This window comes from Falco rusticolus, chromosome 3 (assembly GCF_015220075.1).
Source record: "Falco rusticolus isolate bFalRus1 chromosome 3, bFalRus1.pri, whole genome shotgun sequence".
Lineage (NCBI taxonomy): Eukaryota > Metazoa > Chordata > Aves > Falconiformes > Falconidae > Falco > Falco rusticolus.
Window position 1 is genome coordinate 10457104 of NC_051189.1, and position 22627 is coordinate 10479730.

At 42.2% G+C, this 22627-nt stretch overlaps 1 protein-coding gene across 1 annotated transcript in view; it reads left to right on the forward strand.

Annotated features, from left to right (window-relative positions):
• The window catches only part of MYO10 (myosin X), a 168725-nt gene that overhangs the window by 131096 nt on the left and 15002 nt on the right, over window positions 1–22627 (forward strand). Inside the window, exons 20-31 of the mRNA XM_037379036.1 lie at window positions 3613–3737; window positions 3900–4014; window positions 6932–7038; window positions 8031–8240; window positions 8544–8583; window positions 8993–9895; window positions 11160–11283; window positions 12739–12982; window positions 15257–15352; window positions 18776–18869; window positions 19660–19715; window positions 22137–22279. Of these exons, the coding sequence (XP_037234933.1) occupies window positions 3613–3737; window positions 3900–4014; window positions 6932–7038; window positions 8031–8240; window positions 8544–8583; window positions 8993–9895; window positions 11160–11283; window positions 12739–12982; window positions 15257–15352; window positions 18776–18869; window positions 19660–19715; window positions 22137–22279 (2257 nt within the window). The remainder of the gene's footprint in view (window positions 1–3612; window positions 3738–3899; window positions 4015–6931; window positions 7039–8030; window positions 8241–8543; window positions 8584–8992; window positions 9896–11159; window positions 11284–12738; window positions 12983–15256; window positions 15353–18775; window positions 18870–19659; window positions 19716–22136; window positions 22280–22627) is intronic.

Genomic DNA, 22627 nt, shown 5'->3' on the forward strand with positions numbered 1-22627 from the left:
TGAGCATCGTTCAAGTGGAGGTGGTCATCATTCTCCATTTCAGAAGTGTCTGCTGTTTAATAGTGGGGTATATACAGGACTTGCACTCTGGTTCAATAAATGCACATAAAGTCGATTTGTTTATGTATGAGGAGGCCTGCCAACTGGAAGTTATGCTTAAGGTTGTCCCTGCCTGTAGATGTTTATACGACTGAGGCTGAAATCCACTTCAACCACAGAGCAGAACTACCCGAGGTGCAGCATATCGCCAAGTTGTAACGTGGATATGCTGGATGTGTTACCTCTTCTGGGTTTTTCATTAGATGCAGGAAACCCTGGATGCATTTTAGGGCTCCAGCTCCCTCTCTGGCTGGCTGCAGCTCTCCTCCTTGCTGAGGGGTGAAGAGTTGCTGTGATGGCTCAAGTCAAAGAGCCCCAGGTGACGGGAGCTATCTTCTCGTACTCCATGTTGATAAGTGTAAGAGATGAGTCCAGCCCATCTCTACCACTACCCCCGGTTTACTCAAAGCAGCCAGACTTGTTGCAGACGTAATTCCAGTGATACACCAGGACAGTATTTGACCCTCCAATTTAATAGCCTCATGTGTCTATGAGTAATTAAAAATAACCAGTAATGTAAAGTGAAGGAGCAGGCTTATGTAATTAAAATTGCGATGGTCTTTATGTTACCCTGCTTTGATACTGTGTTAACAACTCTTGCAGCGTTTCATGCTTTTCTTTAAAAATGTAGGTATCTGAAGTAGGTGACTGTGTGACAGTCCATCCTCCCCACCCCAGAGCAGGGCTGTTTCTAACTTCTGTAGTTGCAGGAAAAAGGTCAGGAAAACGTTGTTGCTTCCTCTGTGACTCAAATCAGGGATAAAAAGAGAAAGTGGGTTCTTTTAAAAGTAACATGAGCTTTCAAGCCAGCTGTGTGGCTGACTTCCCACTTTTTAAGTGACTGAGGGTGGCAATGAAAAGGTGAGGTGGTGCAGCAGCCAGCTGGCTCTCAAAGCAGAAGGTGCTCCCTTGCAGAGGGAGAGGCTGCCTGGTGAGAGTCACCTGTCACATCACCAAAATTTTGCCTGCTTTGCCGTGTCCCCGTTCCCCTCCATGCGTTTGCCTCCCCACCTGAACACACCAAAAATAGTTTTGTGTGCAAGTCTTGTAAAGAGCATCACCTTCTGAGTGGTGAATGGGTGGGGTAAAAGGACTGAACGCAGGTGTAGTGGCAAAGAAAGAAGATACATTGACTTGCGTCCGCTTGTGGCACACATCAGCCTTGGGTTACATGAGTCGAAAAGTGAGTATGTTTTTCCTCGGGATTTGTGTGTGCATCTGTGTTCATTCCCTCCCTTTGCTGTAGGGCATCCCCAGCCGCCTGCCCCGAAGCAGGCAGGCAGGCGGGCGTGTGGGCCAACGTTCAAAGGGTGGCTTTGCAGGGCTAGCTCCCTAACACCTGCCTGCCGCGGGGCGGGCGCCTTGGGAAGGCACTGGTGGCAACACCAGTCGTGACAGCATCGATACCTCGATTGTAAGCGTTTGTACTGTGTGGTCGCAGAAACACCAAAGATTTTGCTGGTGGTGTATTTTACTGGCGGTGGCAAAATCCAAATGAAACACACTGTTGAGAAAGAGGAGCCTGTTTGCATCATTTGCAGAGGCGTTTTTCCCCTCCGGAATGTTAATTTTTTATACGTGTGGGTATGGAAATAAAATGTTAAATCACATTTGTAACAGGGCCATTAATGTAACCACAGCCAGAGTGGTGCCGAGCTGGTGTAGTTCCTGGGTCTCCCTGGGACACAGAGCACCCGTCTCAAAGGGAAGGCAGAAGCATCTGCTGGTGGTGGCAGATTTTCTCCGCAGCCCCCACCGGGATCAGGTCCTGCCCACACACAGTGCTACCTACCCCAGCCCGGACAGGGCTCACCAGGGTGACCAGACACTGTTTAAAACGCAATTTTTTTTTTTTCATTTTTGTTCAGTGCTACTGCCTGTGGAGGAAGGGCCATGATGTGGTGGTTTTCCATATGAGTTTTAGCCTCTGTCCTAAAGGAGGGGGTTGGAAAGGCTTTTGCTGTTGAGGGAACAGTGGGTGCTGAGGAGACGTCTGCCCGTGCGGCTCCACAGCAGTTGGGTGCAGAAGGGCTGCTGCATCTACGGAGGAGCCTCTCACCTCTGCTCCAGAAGAGAAATTAATGAAAGGAAGAATAGCAACATTTTGGTGTAGACGTTTTGTTTTAAAGGAGGGGGAGGTAGAAGCTAATCTATCGGTATTTTTGAAGCTACCTAATTTATAGCTCTGAGGTATCACCACTAGCACACAGTGCTGTGTTTTATAGATAAAGGTGCTGATGGAAGAATTTAAACTGGCTATTTTAAATGAAGTTTTGAGCCTGTGCTTTCCTGAAAGTATTTTTGATAAGTTAAAATTTGGGGGAGTCATTTATGTGCTAAGTCGGACAAGAGGCATGATTAAAGCCAGTTAATAAATACCAAGGGAGTTCTCTGATTTAGTTGCTCGGGGCTTGATCTTGCTGTCATTTCTATCAGCTGAAGATCTTCAGATCTTATATAAACCATCAACTGTATCTGTGAGATCCCATCTTCTGAACTTCTTGCAAAATACTAAGCACTGTTCTCTCCAGCCCTGCAAATGACTGTGCAGGAGAGTCAGCTGGTGGCTTAAAGTGGACGTTTAGGCTGATGAATTAAATGGTGTGTTTACATGTGGTGGTGTTTCGGTATCGGGGTTGGCAGCATTTTGCAAGGCAGCAATTAGCACTATCCTGAGTAGCTTTGCATGGCTGTGGCTGGTTTGCCTCAAAGTGTGGTGAAAGCACAGGTGAGTCAGGGGATTCTGAGATGGGATGAGAGGATTCCCAAAGCTCTGAAGGGCAGGAACATACTCATCAGTATTCACAGGTTTTCATGACTGCGTATCTGTAGGGTTATGTGTTTTCTAAATGAAAAATGATGCTGAAAGAACTGCATGCAAATTAAACGGGAACTTATTTCAGATAAGCAGAGTATTTTTGTTTACAGCTGGAAATATTTCTGCTGTTCAGAACAGCAGCAAATAGAAACTCTTTGAAATATCACTTATTTCAGGTTTGAGGTACCACTGGTAATCTTCCATCCCTGTCCATAGTAGATGCATCATCACTACAGTAAAAATTAAATCTTTTCTGCCTTTCTGGTTTTGGTTTTTTTTTTTTTTTTTCCTGAAACCACTGTATTTGTGTATCTTCAACATTTGGGGTCACCTACAGGGACTGAAAATTGAATTGCTAGAGAAAAACATTAGTGGGGCGTATAGCTGTTGACCTGTTAGCTGCCTGTTCTGCTTTCTGTCATTTCTTCCTGTACAGCAATGGAGAGAGAGTGCTGATTGGATTACATGGCTGTAAATGTTGTGTCTATGGAAATGATGTTGTGTAATTACCTTTTTATATCCATCCTGTAGATACATTTTTATATGCTCAGAACTGCTAATGGCCTTTGAGGCATTGTGTAGCCAGTTTTTAGCCTTTGTGCATTTCAGATTCATATAATTTGCCCTTTGTATATTTCCCCTGACATCTCTAACTGTTGCTATTAAAATCCTTGTTTTGCACCTGCACGTTTTAGATGCCAGACCAGTTTGATCAGACAGTGGTGCTTAACCAGCTGCGCTATTCTGGGATGTTGGAGACGGTCAGGATTCGGAGGGCTGGTTTCCCAGTCCGGAGGCCCTTTCAAGACTTTTATAAAAGGTAAACACACTGACTTGTGCATTCAGATGAATCACAGGTACCAAATCCGTGTTCCCATGTTGAGGAATAAAGTGAAAATCTAATAACAACAACAAAAAAAATCATACGACAAAACCAGAATGTGTCTCTTCAATAAAGTAATAAATACTTTTTGGTTGCCAGGTATAAAGTCCTCATGAGAAACTTAACGCTGCCTGAAGATTTAAATGAGAAATGTGCCGTCCTGCTTCGTCTGTATGACAACACAAGCACTGAATGGCAGCTTGGAAAAAATAAGGTAAAATAATCTGACTGTGCTTTTTGTGGGGCTGGTGCTTATACAAAGATGAGGGGACAGCTTTAGATTTAGACTCCACAGCTGCAGAAATGTAGTTGTAACGGTGATTACTTCTGGCCTTAAAAGAAGCTGTGCATGCCTATTGGTGCTCTTGAAAACCTTATAGCAACAATTAATGATTGGGCTGAGAAATTTGCTGTCTGAGGCACTTAGACTAGACACTGGCTGGTGATTTCACTCATGGAGAAAGAGTCCACTTGGATTTTCTGCCACTGCCCGTAAGTAATAGTGCTGGTAAGGATCAGAACTGAAAAAGCGGTAGCTGGATTTTGTCATTTTTAGAAGTCTCGAGCATGTGAGGTAGCACTTTGTTCTTTAGGGATCTCCACTCACGCTAGTAAACCCAGCTGCATGATACCCGCTCAGGGGCTGAAATCGGGGAGAGGAATTCTAGCCGGTGTTCATGTGGCAGAGTTAACCCTTGATATGTGTCCTAACAGACAACCTAAACTTTGCCCACAACTTCTTTTTCTTCCAAAAAAAATTTAAATTATTGTAATTAAAATAATGGAATTTTAATTTGAAAAATAAAACAATCCAGGTGGTTTTGCATGCTTCTTTTGCAAATTTGATTTTGGACAACAGCTGTGTGCAGAGCTTCTCTCCTTGTGAATTTGTGCTCTTGGGCTTAACAAATGATGTCAAGGCATTGTGTGCTCAGGAGAAGATTCCCCTGCAGGATCTGAGGTTTCCTAAATAATAAAAACACCTGGTGCAAAGACTGGAGAGTGGATTGCAAACATCAGGCCAGCACCATCAAGGATCATCCCCCCCAGCCTCTGCAGATGGCTTTCTCTTCTTTTTTTTCTCTGGGTAACTCCGGTTAGTCCTCCCAGGGCTTCTGTAGTGGAGAGAGAATGAAAAACAGATCCAGAAGTAAAGTTTGATGAATTATGTGTACACTTGCGGTTTTCCTGTCAATTGTTGCCATTCTGAAAAAAATTACTATCATATTATTATTACCATGAAATAGCAAAAATACTTTGTAAAATCTGATTGATTTCTGTGTGAAACACCCATTTCTCCTCATCCTCTTCTCCCCACAACTGCATAGTTTTGAAGGGTTTCCTCCATTCCTCTGTAAGCTTCAGGAGCCTCAGAGATGCTATTGGGGAAGTTGATTTAATCATTTTACAGTTATTGTGAGGATACAATCTGAAATGTTCTGGTGGCAGCTGAGGTCATCTTTCATCCCGTTTGCGTAGACAATGGCTTACAAGTAACATAGCGATAACGTTTGGCCGCAGAGCTGGGCTGTGCTTCCCATTATACTTTCAGATATAGCACATTAACAGTATTTATGCACAGACCCCAGACAGTGCTCTGGCATCTTTGGGACATATATTTATCAGAACCTGAAACTGCTTTAACCAGCTGCTCATCAAGACGTCGCCAGGAGCCAGGGCTCTGTGGTAACTTCCCTCACTGGGGGCTGGGCTCAGCTCCCCCAGGAGCTGCTGGTGCGTTTTTAAGAGTCTTCATAAACAGCTTGTTGTAGAAGAGAGCAAGGGGGCGTTGGTGTCAGACTGAACACGGGATGGGGCACAGTCCTGCCCGTCTTATTTAAAAGGGGTAATAACACCACTGAAATGATTTAACCTCAGTGTGATTTTTTTTTTTTTTTTTCCTTGTCTTTTATATCTCAAACTGCGGTGCACCCGCTCAGGAAAAGGCATTAGCCTGGGCTTGGCACGTCTTTAACATCCGTTTTTGTTCAGGAGGTAGCTGAGTGCCTTTCTGAAGCAGAATTTTGTTGTGTTTTTAAAGCCTATGTGCGTAGAGCAAAGAAAGGTTGCCCACTGAGTGACAGAAAAGTCTTTTTCCATGAGTAAATACAAATCCTTTATACAGAAGGAGCTGCCCAGTGCAACTCTGATACTGGAACTTTGAGACTTTCTGTGGGACTCCCTATGTTCCTTACTTTTGGGTAAGTTGTGGTAAAATGTAGTCCCTTCCTAGCTACATTCAAAACTCAAAACTGTGCCTCTCCTCGGGAGAGCTGCTGCTTTGGCTTTGATGATGGTAGCCTTTTTCCACCACCACCTTAAACACGAAAAGGGAAAACTACCTTTTTTCTACTTGAACACCCCCAAAAGTCCATTATTTTTTTTTTCCCCTCCCCCCACCCCAGCAACTAAAAACCCAAAACTCTTCAAGGAGGCATTCCTGCTTTTAGATGTCTTCAAGCCCCGCTCCCTTAGCAGAGCCCACCCTGCCCGTGCACTTTCCTCACTGCCACGTTGCGGTGTGCAGCCCGGCTCGCATCCCGGATAATCAAGGTGTTACTGAGCCGGGTATTTCCAGCTGCTCCTGTCTTAGGCAGCAGCGTGCCAGGCTGTCGCCTCCTGTAGCTGATACCAGCAGACTTAGCCTGCAGAAAAGAAAAATTGAGGAGACCTGGAAAAAGTGCTGGCAGCAGGTCGCTGGTCGCTTTGTGGGTGTGCAGGAAGGAGCAGACGTCAAGGGAGTCGGAAGAGGGCGGCTGCATCCTCCGCGCCTCTGCTTGGCTGGGGAAGTGGTTTCATTCATTTAAGGCAAAATAAGCTGGGTTAGCTCAATATATGTCAATGCCATGTCCGGACAAACATCTGGGTCAGTGCTCGGATGAGAGGCGGGGGGTGGTGTGTGGGCAGGCTGTAGGCAGGTGGGCAGCTCCGGTGGGATGTCTGGCCCCAGCAGCTGTCTCCCTGTGTAACAGCAGGACAACACGGTCAGGTCAGCCCCAATGTGAAGTGGTCTGTTTGTCTCTGGGTTCAAAGCTGAGGCGTGCTGCTCGGACTGGCACCGGCAGCACCCGGGCTGGCCTTTAGATACGGTGTTCTCCGCCAGTTGTTAAGCTGGAGGTTTTCTTGTGTAGGTGTTTCTCCGGGAGTCCTTGGAACACAAGTTGGAGAAACAGCGAGAGGTGGAAGTCACCAAGGCAGCAATGATTATCCGAGCGCACATCTTGGGTTATGCAGCCCGGTAAGTGACTAGATGAGCAATATTAATAGTCAAGCTTTGGAACAAATGGATGCAGTGTCATGGAGTTAAATCCTTCTGGCACTATTCTTAACTTTTCCTAGGGACCAGGTGTGCAAATCCTGTAAGTGGCTTTTGAAAATATCAGCTGGTATCTTTGCCAGACCCATGAATAAAACAAAACAGAGTTTGAATTTTTTTAATATAATGAACAGAACAGCATGGTATTTTGGAGGTCAGCCAGTATCCATAATATTGGATCCGTGGCAGGAACTCTAGCTGAATGGCACCTAGTGAGGCTGCCCCAAGTTACCAGCTGAGATTCAGATTTATCTTTGCTTCGTCACGGCAAGAAAAGAGAAGGCAAATAAAACTATTCAGTTTGGTTGTTAAAGAACCATCACATTAGGTAACTGATTCATGCTTCACTTGTTTACCTGGCTTCATACATTATGTACTAGGTGGAGTTGCTCATCCCATCTGTTTATTTCTCTGCTTTTTCTACAATTAGTTGAGGACAGTTTAAGGAACCTTTTTTTGCATATGAGTTAATTTCTCTTCATGTATATTAGTCCTGGTGTTATATTCTGACCAGTATGTTACTTAAAAACTACATTCCTTTTTTAATGACAGAGCTATCCTGCTTTTCATGATCTTTCTTTTCAGAGATGTGAGGTGACTATCTACATACATTCTTTCTCTGCATGCGTGCACGTCCTTTTAGCATCTCCTTGTCAGGGTCATAAGAACATGTAAGACGGGTAATGTGCATTTCCTTAATGAAGACACAGACAGTGCTGTCATAGAAATGAGAGAATCCCTTTCTTCTCAAAGGGAGGAGAGTTTGAACAAGAATGGGGAAACCATCACAGAGCTGGAAGTAATAAATTGTTTTACTGCCGTGGACTCATTGCAGGTCACCATGGTGAGACCTCTTGCAGCTGCTCATTAGTTCCTTGTTTCCTTAGAAATTTGCGTTTTTCTTTTTTTCCCAGAAAGCGGTATAGAAAGGTTCTCTACTGTGTGGTTGTGATACAGAAGAACTACAGAGCGTTCAGCGGTAGGAAGAAGTTCCTGTGCCTGAAGAAAGCAGCCATAATCCTTCAGAAGCAGTGGCGAGGCCAGCTTGCTCGACATGTTTACAGGGAGCGACGAGAGGAGAAGCGGAGACAAGAGGAGGAAAGAAGAAGGGAGGAGGAAGAAAGGTGCAGTGTGCTGTCTTACCTCACTCCTCCGTCTGTACAATACTAGGTTTTGGACTGAATACCCTTTGTTTCAGGCTATTCTTGATGCAGTCATTTTGGAAACCTTTGCTGCTTTTGCTGCAAGATGAATGTAGCTATCATGGTAGTTTCGTATTCACAAACATATCCTTGGTGACCTTACTTTTGGCTGTCTTTTCCATGTGGCAGATGATGTCTGTAAGTTGAGCTATTGCCTTAGCAAATGTATGCGATGAGCTTGTGCTGAGCGTGATTTACTAGCTTCTTTTCTTCCCTCACTTTTAGGGAAAGACAAAGGCAAGAAGCAGAGCGTCTCGCCCAGCAGGTAAATTATGTTCTTAATACTTTCAGCCATCCTGTTTATTTGAGTATCTAAACCCAACCATTAAAAAAAATAAAAGGCATCTGTGGCATTTAAACTAAACTTATTACAGGAGCTGGCAGATAAAGCCAAAGGAAACTTGATACAGTTGTTTGCATGGAAATTTCTTTCACCTCCTCATGCTTCATTTAGTTTCTGGTAAAGACTGAACTTTCTGCGCATACTTGAGCTTTGCAGTATCTGTAAGCAAATGTAATCACGCTTTCATTTTTCTTTTTCTTTCTCGTGTTGGGATAAGGGTCCTTTTAAATTAACAGCGTGGTGGGAGTATGGTGCTTTAGAAATAAATACATTTTGAAAAGGAAACTTGCATTGAGGGGCTTTATTTTATTATGATTTATTTTGAATGCAGGCTGAAGAAGAGAGAAAGAAACAGGAACTGGCTGCCATTCAGAAAGCCCAGAAGGAGGCAGAGCTGAAGCAAGAGGTGGAGAAGCAGAAAGAAAGCAGGCAGGTGGAAGAAATCCTGCGTCTGGAAAAAGAAATTGAAGACCTGCAGCGCGTGAAGAAGCAGCAGGAGCTATCCTTGACAGAGGCATCGTTACAGAGGCTGCAGCAGCTTCGAGACGAGGAACTCCGGCGGCTCGAGGATGAAGCATGTCGAGCAGCCCAGGAGTTCCTGGAATCTCTGAACTTTGATGAGATAGATGAATGCGTCCGAAACATTGAGAGGTCCCTCTCTGTGGGCAACGGGTATCCTGCTGAGCTGACTGAACAGACTGGAAATGCCTGCAGTGAAAAGCCCAATTTTAACTTCAGCCAACCATATCCTGAGGAGGAGGTAGATGAGGGCTTTGAAGCTGATGATGATGCATTTAAGGATTCGCCCAACCCAAGTGAGCATGGCCATTCTGATCAAAGGACCAGTGGCATCAGGACAAGCGATGATTCCTCAGAAGAGGATCCGTATATGAATGATACTGTGGTGCCAACAATTCCTGCTGCTAGCAACGCCATGCTTATACCTCCTACCCATGACACCGTCAGTCTCCACAACTCTTCAAGTGGTGAATCCACATACTGCATGCCAGAAAATGTATCGTGTAGACCTCCAAATTCTGCGGAACCTATTTCTCCTGATGGAGACTATGATTACGACCAAGATGATTATGAAGATGGTGCTATTACTTCTGGTAGCAGCGTTACCTTTTCCAATTCACACAGTAGCCAGTGGTCACCAGACTACCGATGCTCAGTGGGGACGTACAACAGCTCTGGAGCATACCGATTTAGCTCCGAAGGAGCTCAGTCTTCTGTAAGTATCGTTGGTTTTATTATCGATTCAGTTGATGCGTGCTTTCCGGTTATTCTTTTTACCCCACAGTTTCTGTTCTTAACAAATGTCTGGGCTGTGTAGTTTGACTTGCTCAGAATGCATATGGGCACGGTTACCCTTTGCTGTCCAGCTGCCGCCGGGGTGAGGGCGTTACAGTTCGAGGCAGCTCGGATGCTGCTTGCAGTCCTAGGCTTACGCAAGGACATGCCTCTGTTTTAATGCAGACGTGCACGTTACTTGGTGAGGAGCTCATTGCATGGCCTTGGATGCAATTCATAAGCAAAATTCTCCTCTGTGTCTGTCTGTTTGGAGTCAGGATATCAGGTAGCGTGGTGGGGAATTGATTTCAGAATGAACAGATTCAGTTATGCATGCAAGTTGCAGCCGTATGGAGGAATAAGCTGCTTGCAGAAGTCCCTGAAATGCCCATGTGTATTTCGAGATTACTTGGAGAGTAGATTTCGCTTGATGGCAAATGTTAAAATTATTGAGGCAGGCACTCAGGAGCATTTTTTCAGTAATTTTTACTGAGTGTACTGTGGGCTTTACTCCTATGAATATTTTTTGAGCATTATAATTTCCTCTACCACTCACAGAATACTTCTGTGAGAGCGTCTGATTGGGAAGGTGAAAAAGTATTTCAATAACACTGATTTATTTAGAAGGAAAATGTGAACACTAAAGTATCTATTACAGTTGAGGCAGTGAAAAACAGTCAAAGAGCCTTCATGACCATGAGGATAAGTTGACCGTACTTACCTAAGAGGAAAACGCTTTTAGCTGTCTGTTGAGGACGCCTTCCCGTTGCACGGTGCTGGAAGTGTGTCACATACAGAACAGATATTCCGGTTATTCGGGGTGAGGGTAGAGGAAAGCTATTACCGCAGCTTGTGGAATATGTTTCTTTTTCAAGACTTTTCTAAACTGTTACCCACAGCACTTCCGTGGTGGAGGGATGTGGTGCGAGGCAGCACGCCCTGGCCATGCTCTCGCAAAGGGCTAACTTTCCTGAGCAGCTACAAATCTGTTTTCATGTGTTACATGGCATAAGGGCCAGTGTGTAATCAAACGGTTCAAGCTGCAACTTACTGCGATGTCCTCCTTCCTTAGTTAGCTGGATGAAAAACGACGAGGAATCACCTTCCGATACATCATAAAATGATTTAGCTAAAGACCTGTAAATCAAGTTTATATAAACTATTTCCTGAGAGATCATTTCACTTTTATTTCCTTTATTCTGTAGTTTGAAGACAGTGAAGAAGATTTTGACTCCAGGTTTGATACAGATGACGAGCTTTCCTACCGGAGGGATTCAGTCTATAGCTGTGTCAGCCTGCCCTACTTTCACAGCTTTCTCTACATGAAAGGTACTGGGTGAATCCGAATCCGCTAAATATACAAAATAGCCAGAAATGTATGTTATACCTCGCACTCCGGTTCCTGTAGAGTTAAGCTATTTTCTTATTTTTCAAAAGGTGATGGAAAAGTAATTGAGAGCAGCTCAAATTACGTTACTTGCACTGGCTTACACCCAGCAGTGTTTTTCCCCTCTGCAAAGGAACACCAGCGTTTTGGGCTGCCTCTGTTTCATTTTACATCTCCGCTGGCTCGTGAACAATGGGGTATCCAGTATAAGTATAGCAAAATAACTCACCAAGTCAAATTTTTGAAATTTTGAGGAGAGCCGATTCCTGCCGCAAAAACCTTGTAGCATAGGCAGCATTCTACATTGCAGGCCAGTTTTACTGACCTCAGTCAACTTTGATTTTGGATCTGACGGACACAGAGAAGGGTATGTGCAGCAAAAGGGTGTGAGAGACTCTGAAAGAAACTACACAGGAGTTCTCTCGTTAAGATTCTTGGCTTTATCTTCATAGAATCATAGGATCATTGAGGTTGGAAAAGACCTTTAAGATCATCAAGTCCAACCATTAACCCAGCACTGCCAAGTCCATCACTAACCGTGTCCCTAAGTGACACACCTACACATTTTTTAAACACTGTGAGGGATGGTGATTCCATCATCTCCCTGAACAGCCTGTTGATGATCAATCATCTTCTTCACCTTCCGATAACTGGTAGTAAATTACAATGTAGATGAATCCTTATATGGTACCCATCACTCTAGCATAACCTATTTTCCTGGAGTAGGAACAGTGACGAATGTGCACACAGCTATTTTTGTGTGAAAAATAATGCAGTCGTCATCACTAGCATGCCTTTTACTTTCTGACATCATTAGCAGTAAGTTTTTGTGGAATGACAGGAGTATGTATATTGGTTTGGTTAAGATTTTTTTTTGACTGTGATGTAACTACAGTGCAAGATGTGTGGTTTACTGTATAGCCACACTTCGGTATGACTGAGTATGTTTCCTACTCAAAGTGTAGCTTTTTCAGGTTTTGTGGGTTTGTGTTGAACATTGTTACCTCCTAATAAGCTAGAGAGAGTTAAAGAGTTTAATGCTAACCTTCTTCTATGTAACTGAAAACAGCATTGGAGTTGATTCTTATGTGCAGCAAGACTTTCTAATAATTTATTTTTTATTATATATATGTTAGGTATAAGTACATATATATGTTACACGTATTTTTAATACAGAGATCTGTTACGCTTTAAGGGTCGTTAGATTGCCAACGATATTGGTGGCCTTAAGGATATGCAAAAATGAGATCTTTGGTTTCGTGGCTTACAGCAGAGACTCAGGTTAACTGCAGCATTGTTGGTCAGCATCTTCCAGCGTTGGTTTGGTCACAGCTTCTGATTTATAATGTAATTATTTGTCTTAACTACATTAAACCCACATCTGTCTCTCTTGCCAGGTGGCTTAATAAACACATGGAAGCGACGCTGGTGCGTCCTGAAAGATGAGACCTTCCTGTGGTTTCGTTCCAAGCAGGAAGCACTTAAGCAGGGTTGGCTTCACAAAAAGGGGGGTGGATCATCTACGCTTTCCAGAAGGAACTGGAAGAAACGATGGTTTGTTCTCAGACAGTCCAGGTTGATGTACTTTGAAAATGACAGTGAAGAAAAGCTGAAGGGTGCCATTGATGTCCGAACAGCCAAGTAGGTTTATGTTTTTTTATATGTTGGCCATAGTTCCTCCTAAATACTTCTTGGGGCTTAATCTGGGAAGATGTTGAGTGCCCTGCCTTCAAACTGTGTGAATGCAAGCATGAGAATGTGTGTGATGAAGTTACTGAAAGCAAGTGTTGTCCTCAGTTGGCTCTCCTTTAAGTCTGCAGAGTGCTCCAGAGCTAACCAGTGCCAAATACTTCAGAAAACTGCTGCTGTAATGAACCCATGTATGCATTCTCCCAGAGGCCCTACTTAGTCTGTAATGATTCCCAGGGCAATCTGGGGCATGTTGCCAAGTCCATAGCTGCAGGCAAACCCTGAATGAAAAGGGTGGAATTAATAGGTCCTGAATATGTTTAAGTTAGCGTGGGTCACAGCTGTATCTTCTGTGTGCATTTACAGGGGTTTTTTATGTTTGAAATAATTGCGATAGAAAAGCCTTAAAAATGTTTATCTTCATTTAAAAAAAATAGGATTACTAAACCTGACTTAATAACTTCTGTCTTGCTAACTAAAGTTCCTTACCCCTTAAAATTCTGTGCTTCCTGAAGCATGGATCAAAAAAGTTCTCTGAGGGGCGGTGGTTTTCCTTTTAAACCATCAATGTGCTTTGTGAACTTCATGGATTATCTAACAAAATTAAAAATTAAAGTGTGCCAGTATTGATAGTGTAAAATTTATATTTTCTGTATAAAAGTGTACCTAAGCTTCCTTCCAAGGTAAAGAAAAATAGAAATGGCTGTAGCACTTGATTCCGCTCTCCTCCTTGTAATCCACAATATCCATTTTATTTTGTTAATTTAACAGAGTAAATCGAAAGCTTAGATTAATCTTCTCTTTTCTGAAGTCCTGGCTTGAGCCTGATTTCAAGCAGGACAAAGTAAACAGTTCAAGTGAGCATCCTGACTTGCTCTTCTAAAACCAGTGGGCTGTGGGTTGTCGAGTAAATCTCTGAACAGAGACTGAAGTTCCTACCCCGAATTTTTTGTTGAAGCGGAATTTGACTCTGCCTTACATACCATAGCATGTATTTAGCATATTTTTCTAATACGTTTAAACCTTCTTTTTCTGTTGTCACCACATTTCTTCATTGACTGTGCCCTATAGAAGTACTTTGCTGAACGTACCTTTAAAATTGTCAGGTAAAGGTTGTTGAACCTAACTTGAATTGTAGGTTCAATCAATTACTTTTCCTGTATAAATGTATAAAATAGATAAAAGAAAGGGTACTTGTACTTAAAGAGCTGTATGTCTTTTGAGAAATAAGCAGTAGCTTTTCTTGGTAACTCACTGTGTGCATTCCTAAAATCGTGCAACTTAGCTATTTCACCAGTTCTTATTAGGGACCCTGTTCAAATTAAATTAAATAAAGGCTGATTAACTTAAAACACAGAATAGGGAGGTATTGTGTGGGACATTGTTATTGGGAGGGAAGGAAACCAAATTAAAGAAACGGTACAGAATTACAGCTTTTTGTTTTAATAGCAGATAAATTGTTGTCATGAGTCTGATAAGCAGAGCTTGCATATATTGCTTATAGGATAGACATTTATGAAAACAGTATAGCTGATAAGGAAGTATAGCTGGTTAAGGACATAATAAGCTTCAGACAAATATTAAACAGCAAAAAGGAAATTAGTTGATTTCTTAAGCTTCAGGAAAACCTGATGGAATACTCAAATTACTCCTTAAAAATCTTGTACTTCGTGGTTCGTGATTAATATATCAATACTTAGATATCCAAACTACAAACTGGAAAGATGTAATTTTTCAGCAGATGAGTGCTCAGCTTTTTCTGGAAGTCATGGTTGGAATTGTCTCTATGCTGACTCACAACCACACAGAATTACTAATCCAGGTTTGTTTGCTTTTTGGTTTTAATCTTCAAGAGCTTTCTTTTTACCACTCCAAAAATTAATTGGGTATGCAGCCAGTTCAGAGGTATATCCATTTCTCAACTCTGTTATCTTTGCCTCTCTTGAGGTTTGATAGTGCTGCTTCTTTAGTTCTTGTTAAAACAATAACAGAACAGTCAACTTGGTATAGTGATATTCATACTTGTTTGAATATTTGTACTGTATAGGCAGGAAACACAAGTTTGGTGAATTAATACTGTCTGATAAATCACTGTCTGATAAATCTTCTGAGTCTTGCAAATGAACGTGATTAAGGTTGACTGCTGTTGTGAGCCGCTCAACATTACAGAATTTTCAAAATGTTGACAGTCTCTAATGCTCAGTCTTGGTGTTTCCTTCTTTTCAGAGAGATCGTTGATAATACAGGCAAAGAAAATGGTATTGATCTAATAATGGGTGATAGGACCTACCACTTAATTGCTGAGTCTCCTGAGGATGCAAGGTATGAAAATCATCACGCCTTTTTTTTCTTTTCCTTTTTTTTTGTAACCTCTATGCCGTTCTGACTTGTGCTTCTCATTAATTTGTTTGCTCGCTGTCAGAAAATATTCAAGCTGTGCTAAACATGTTGTATGTTAATACTTTTTTGAAAAGACTTCTGAGAAGAAAATTTTGAGGCAGAGCATTACTGGCAAGACTCAAGACTGCCAATGAAAATTTGCCTAGAATGTGGCTGTTACCCTTTTATTACTAGCAACTTTATGAAATACAGTATGTCTGTAGAGTGGCAGTGATCAGCCATTGATGCTTGTCTTGTTCATTACCCTGCTGTGTTTAGCTGCATAGATTAAATCAATATTTAAGACCCTGTAATCTGTCTGAAATAAAGTACTGTTCTTCACGGTTGGAATCTGTGTGCCTAAGCACAGCCTGAATTTTTTTCAGATAAAAGTTGTAAATTTTTTTTCAGATAAAAGTTGGATTTTAGGGTGAAAGCATGTTCATGAATAAGAAGAGCATGCAAGAGAGTGTTTTCTTTTCTGCTGATTTAAAAAGGGTCTTGCTTTTGTTGCTAAATTATCCCTGTCAAGCTGTATGGGGAGGCTGGTAGGTGAGGAGCAAGCCTGACTTGTCAGATCAGTTGTAGTGCATCTTTTAAAAAAAATAAAATAAAAAAAAATCCCCACACTGCAGTTCATGCGAGATAATAATATGCTTGCCCATAAAAATCAAGCATTTAAATAAAGTGAACTTAGTAATCAAAGCTTATTACCCACTGTCTTGCTGCCCCAAGGCCAGAATACAGGATGCCTGTGTCAACACCACTTGAGCTACTTTGCTCTGAAGCCTTGAAAGTTGCTTCGTATTCTGTTCTTTTTAAAGGTATAATACCCTCCTATATCACAGGACACTGAGTATAAATTTAGCAATGCTTACAACGCAGAATCATTCTTCATTTTTTAAGCATCCTTAAAATTATCCTTGAAACAAGTTACGAGCTTTCCAGCAGTTACTGTTAAGATTCTTGTGTGATGTGACTATATTTTAAAATGAAGGCTTAGCTAAAGTCCCTTCTGTTAGATTTGCATACATGCCCTGCGGACAATAAGAAATTGTCAGCATAAAGACTTGTCTGTTGTCATGCATCTCTCTCGGTTTTTGTCTTCAGCGTTGAGGAGGAGACACTATATGCTATTGTTGTGTATAGTACACGTAACATACCATCCAGATTAAATTACTTTCTACCAGTGTAATTCATGGGGTTTTTTCTCAGTCACCCCGGCAGACTTTAATGAGGGAGATGTGTAAGGATTTGCAGATAGGCTTAAGTCAAAGCCTCGGTAAAGTTTGGCATCGCTAAAAATGAACTGCAGAATTACTGGGCTGTGTTGGTTGTGGATCTGGTATTGAAAAAATTATTTTGTATACGGGCTAGATCATGATCTGAGGTTGCTTTTTATTCAAATGAAGGGAAAAAAGAAGAGAAACCCGACAGCTTCTGCCCCCCCCCCCCCCCAAAAAAAAAAAAAGGGGGGGGATGGTGGTGAGAAAAAGAGGAATTACTGTTTTGGTCACAGAACTGTATTTGAGGAAAGAAGAAATGCTTCAGTGGGCAGCCGTTGCGGAGGGTTTATTCCTTTCAAACCCCTCGTCTGTCTTTTTTCCCTCTTCCTGGGTTCTGGGACTCAGCTGAAAGACAAAGGAGGTCCCGACATGGAAGAAGGCAAAAGGAGAGTAAAATCTGCCTTTGTCTTTTGCAAAGTGCCGTGGTTAATTTCTTTTTCATTGTTCACACAAAGATTGCGTGAAATGAAAACTCAGAATTGTCCTTTAAAATCTAATAATAAATTATTACTAATTGTGCATACAGTGCTGTGAAGTCTTTTTTCATTTTTAAATAGAAGATTGACATTTAAATACATTTACAATTTCTGAGCCCGAAAAGGAAAGCTGAATTTAATTTTTGAGAATCTTTTGGCAAATGAGTTTTAGTTTTCTTCAGCTGAAGGTTCCTTCTCTCTAGATGACCCCCCCCTTGTTCTGAGGGGTTTTCAGTGACCTTGTCTTACGTCCAGCAGCGTAAGCATTACACAGAACCCCTCCATGGGTAGCTCTGAGTCTTAACAAAAGAATGAGAACCAAGTATGTTCTCATCTTCTTTATTGTCAGGCACTCTTAAATCTGTTTTTCTTCATGCCTTGCCTTGTTTGTAATGAAAGCATAAGCTGTTAGAAAGGATTTAGGATACGGCGGTGATGGTACTGTTTGACAGGCTGCACAGATTTTCTCAAGCTGTCGCTGGCAGTTGGGTTTCCAGGTTGCTGCATTCTGGGCAGCAGTTGGCTTCTGGATGCTGGAGGTCAGGAGACATCAAACCAGTGTCCTGGGCATATAAGCAATTGCATTAAAGATAGCTTTATATTTAAATCCAGTAGTTTTGCATTTGTTTCTTCAGCCTGGTGGTGGTGGAGGAGACTGCAGAAAAGCGAGGAGGCCGTTTGAGAGGCTGGGCTTTCGAGCCCTTTGAAAACTTGGCCCCAGGTGGTTCTCCTTAGAATGGCAAATTCCTATCTCAAAGAACTGGCATTCAGGAACCTGCCGAACAGGCCAGGCTCTGCCCTCAGATTTCAGTGGGATTGCTTGGGGCAGTTGAGCTTTATGGTATCCAACTGCCGGAAGGGTAGAGATTGCCCAGAGGCAGGAGGTGTGGTTGAAATCCTTCTGCAACGGCTGCTCAGCACTAGGGGCCGAAGTGCTGGAGACCTCCCTGGCACCTTTCCTGCTGTGGGTACAGGCAAGGCCGCCGGAGCCGCAGGGATTGGGCCCTGCTTCAGCTTCACTGGCCCTTCCAGCAGCTGGGTTTTCCAGTGCTCCATAGGGAACGAAAACTGTAGAGGTATTCGCGTGGGGGTTTATTCTTTCTCCCCTCTCAGTTGTGCTTCTTGGGCTTGATGGGCTTGGGCAGCCTTTGCAGAAGTGTCGCTGTAAGAAACTGTTACGCTATCCGTGCAGCAGAATTTATAATCTGAAGGTTGGGCTTCCCATTAAAGGCCTTGTGCGTAGCCAGTAATGTATTTTTTTCCAGATGAGATGTGTGGAATGTGTTACAAATCCTCTCTCTAAGCCCTCAGATGTTTCAGTGTGCTTACTGCCAGTTTTTTCAGAGATGCCACTTTGTGTACAAGGTGTTTGTCTTCAGGCAGAAGGGCGGCATGAGCTTGGGTGGGGAGGTCTGGAGGGGCTCGCTTGTACCCAGTGTCACTTGAACTGACATAAAGCCCTACCGCTTTTATGCATGTTGACAAAAAGAATCTTAAGCAATTTCAAAAACCTGCAGAACCTGCTAGATCTCTGCAGAACAAAGCTGACTGAAGGCATGTGCAGAAGCAACATTTTACTTACACTGCTGCCTTTCTCTCCACAGCCAGTGGTTTAGCGTACTGAGTCAAGTCCATGCGTCCACAGAGCAAGAGATCCGAGAGATGCATGATGAGCAGGCAAATCCACAGAATGCTGTGGTAAGTGTAAACCCAAAGAACTTTTCAAAGCAAATGTTTTTAGAAAACAGGGGCACTGTGGTGGTCACGGCTTCTGAGACTCACAACCTAGATGTCCTTAAACACAGTGGTAGCTGTGACACTGGCTAGAGGCTCCATGTCCTTGGTCCTGAAGCTGTACAAGAAGAGAGTGTGACTTCCGATTCCTGGCCCATCATTCAGCTTGATGAAAAATCAGTGTTGGTTTTTTTTTTTTTGGGGGGGGGGGATTCTGGTCCAGTTCCCTATCACACCACGGTGTATGCTTGAGTTTGAAATTTTGCAAAGATACAGTTAATGAGGAAATTAAAAACCCAAGAGTTGAAAATCTGAGATTTCTTTGGTCCTGCATTTATCATTCTGTACAACCTACTCTGGGAATAAATGGGATACATTTGGAACCTAGTATCAAGCAAAGGGAAATCAAAACTTCTGCTTAATGGCTTCAGGTGTTTGTTCTGAGAGGGTGCCATTTATATTGGGATGGCACTTTTGGGTGAAAAATTCAAGCAGGTTTGGAAACTTAGAAAAAAAGTGCAGTTCTGAGGTGCCTCCAGCTTAAATAGGTATGATCTTTTACTGGATCTGTTTACCTGAGTCTCTTAGTTTTCCCATCAACAGTTTTAATCATTAAAAGAAACTGATGTCCAAATCTGCAGTTCATTTTGCGTGATCAAAGCCACTGCTCCTTTCACCTGTCTCTGAGAAGAGTTCTCTGAGTATTGTAATAGTAAATGTCTTCCTCCTTTTCTGGTTGGATGTTTGTTTATAGGGAACACTAGATGTGGGACTAATTGATTCTGTCTGCGCTGCTGACAATCCAGATAGGTAAGTCAGAACCGTGCCTTGTGACTGACTTTCTTTTTCTCCTTTACCTAGCCAAAATCAGATACTTTATACTTCAGTCTCTATATTCTACTGACCAACTACGCATTAAAGTAATTCACTGTTGCCTCCCTTTTCATAGTACTGAACAACACATGTTAAAGCATTGAACAGGAATGGTAGTGTGCTTTGGGGGGGCTTCTCTTAACTTTCCTGGCACTGCTGCATATATGAACTGTTCAGCCACTAAAGTGATCCAAAAGTAGATTAAATATTTCTTTCATTTATACAGGTAATGCTCCTGAAAAAGAGCAGCTTATTTTTGAGTCCTGTACAATGTATTAGGCAGAAAAAATCAGTTTAACATTCTTCTGTTCAGCTTCTCATGCAAGAATGTTGTATTCTGCAGGGATGAGATTTATTTCACATAACAAAAATGTCTTGTAACAAAGAAGAGGATGCAGTGTGAAAAATAACCATCAGCATTTTCTTAGTTCTTGAACTAGTAACAGTATTTTGGGGGGATAAAAACTAATGTGGGTTCAGGCTATGACTCTGGTTATAAGGTTACTAGCTGTGCGGTGTTACTTGCACTGTAGGAGTTCGTTCCAGTCTCCTCTTTGCACATATATGAGACAGCTGGGTTTAAGTTACTGGTTTGTCCTTGGCCTGCCGATACCCCGATACCACAAGTAACAGTGATTATGAGCCCAGATTTCCTAAAGAGTATAACACAAACATCCAGAGCTTTCAGCATATGCTTGTCTTGTAAGCATTGTTCACTCATATTTTTTTTCCTTGTAGTAGTTTGGTTTTTTTTAGTTCTCTGAATCTAAATCCATGATGGAAGGTTTTTCAATTAGGAAACACATTTACTAATACAGGCAATAGATTATTTTTATCCTGACACATAAGAACCCACTACTGAAAGCTCAAAAGAGAGAAACTGAGCAGAGTGCCCTTTGAATCTGTGTTCAGAAAGAATCCTAAGAACAGGGCTTCCGTCATTTTCCTGAACTGGGGAGGAGGAGAGGGAAGCCTGGAAGGTTGGCTACTGTTGCTCATAATGATCTTGTCTGATGGCTTGATCTCCCTCAGTTTATACCTTAGCACTCTCCTTTTTCAGTTCTCTTGCTACAGCTCACCGGTAGCTTCTGTCCTGCACATCACATTATCCAGCCTTCTAGAGCGCGCTTCACGTAGCTCAATCTAAAGCTGCTGCCTCCTCACACATTTTAAAACATGGTCAACAAAATTCTTCTTGTTCAGTTCACATGTCCACTTGTCTCCTCATCCACCACTCTTCCTGAATAATGTAGCACTTCAGCACCATGTGAGTGTGACCAAAACACTGGATTCTGATCACTCCCTTACCCCCTTCTATGGCACTGGTGAGCACTAGCTGTAGATAACTCTGAGATAACTTTTAAGATACCTTAGACACTTCTCATGTTACTTGATTTACTGTAACCTCCCTTCACAGAGTTTTACAATTTTTCCTCCTAATAGTTTTATTTACTTTTTTCTTTATCCTGTCATCCATCTAGCTTGTATGTGGCACGCCCTGGTTTTGGAGAATGGTATCATTTGGGTGAACCTCTGTATCCCTATAAATGATTTTTTGATTGGTTCTAATTTCTACCGAGTTACCTTCTTCCAAGAACTGTAAAAAGAAGGCCCATGAGCTTCTCGTGCATGGGGCGGCCCTGACTGCATCTTTCCCACTTTCTGCATCTGATAACAGTTCTTAAAAACTGTGTGTTACGGTTAGTTACAAAATTAGTTACAAAAACTAATGTTAAAGGGTTAAAGCAAGTGTTTGTAGGCTGAAGAACCTGCCTCTCTAATCCAGAGAGCTATCAGCACAGTTCACTTGCGCTAGTTCTTCGTGCTTCAGTGAATCCCGGTGTGGGATTGGGTAAAAGCCAGACTCTCATTAAAAATAGATTGTACTCTCAGCAAATTGGGTTGCAGTGCATTAAAAATAAAAGAATCTGTGTTCACATGCTGCTTCGCTATAGACCTTTGTAAACTGTAGTTTGTTTTAGCTAATGTAACTACTGAAGCAGACACTCTAAATAGATCTGACCCTGAAATAGAGTTCTGACTCACATCCAAAGCTGATTAAAGATTGGAGGTTTTTCTCACCAGATCTATTCTGAGATAGGACAAGTTGCAATTTAATGTAAACTTTCCCACCGTTCAGAGCCCTAGCATTTTGGTGTGAATCCAACATAATCGAGTCTTTTCAAATGCCTAATTTTTGTTAGGTATAGCGGTGTTGAAATAAATGCTTTAGAGGTGGACAGTATTTGTCAGAACAGAAAATGCAAACAACAGACAGTGTTTGTGGTTGTGGTGAGTGAGGTAAACAGCACGTACGTTGAATGTAAAGGCTTTTTCAATCTTCATTTATTTTCGTAGACCCAATTCATTTGTGATCATCACTGCTAATCGTGTTCTTCACTGTAATGCTGACACTCCTGAAGAGATGCATCACTGGATAACCCTGCTCCAAAGGTCAAAGGGGGACACTAGAGTGGAGGGACAAGAATTCATTGTGAGGGGTAAGAACTGAGTGGGGAAGTAACAAAGTAAGTAACATCCATTAAGCTTCAAAGAGATTGTTCCTACAAGACAATCTGGGTAATATGCCAGCATGGTAGGATTGGAGCCTCATCTTTGTACAGTGCAGTTTACTCAAAAATAAATACAGCTGAAATTATACTCCTGCTGTGCCATGTAAGAAAATGCAGTAATGATGACAAAACCATTTTTGTAAACTGACAAAAGAATTTTTCTACGTAAAACCTGAAGTTGAAAAGTTTACATATTAATTTTATTGTATCTTCATCATTTCATTGTTTGACAATTTTACTCGTTGTTTAATACGTGAGCTAAACAATTCACGTCAT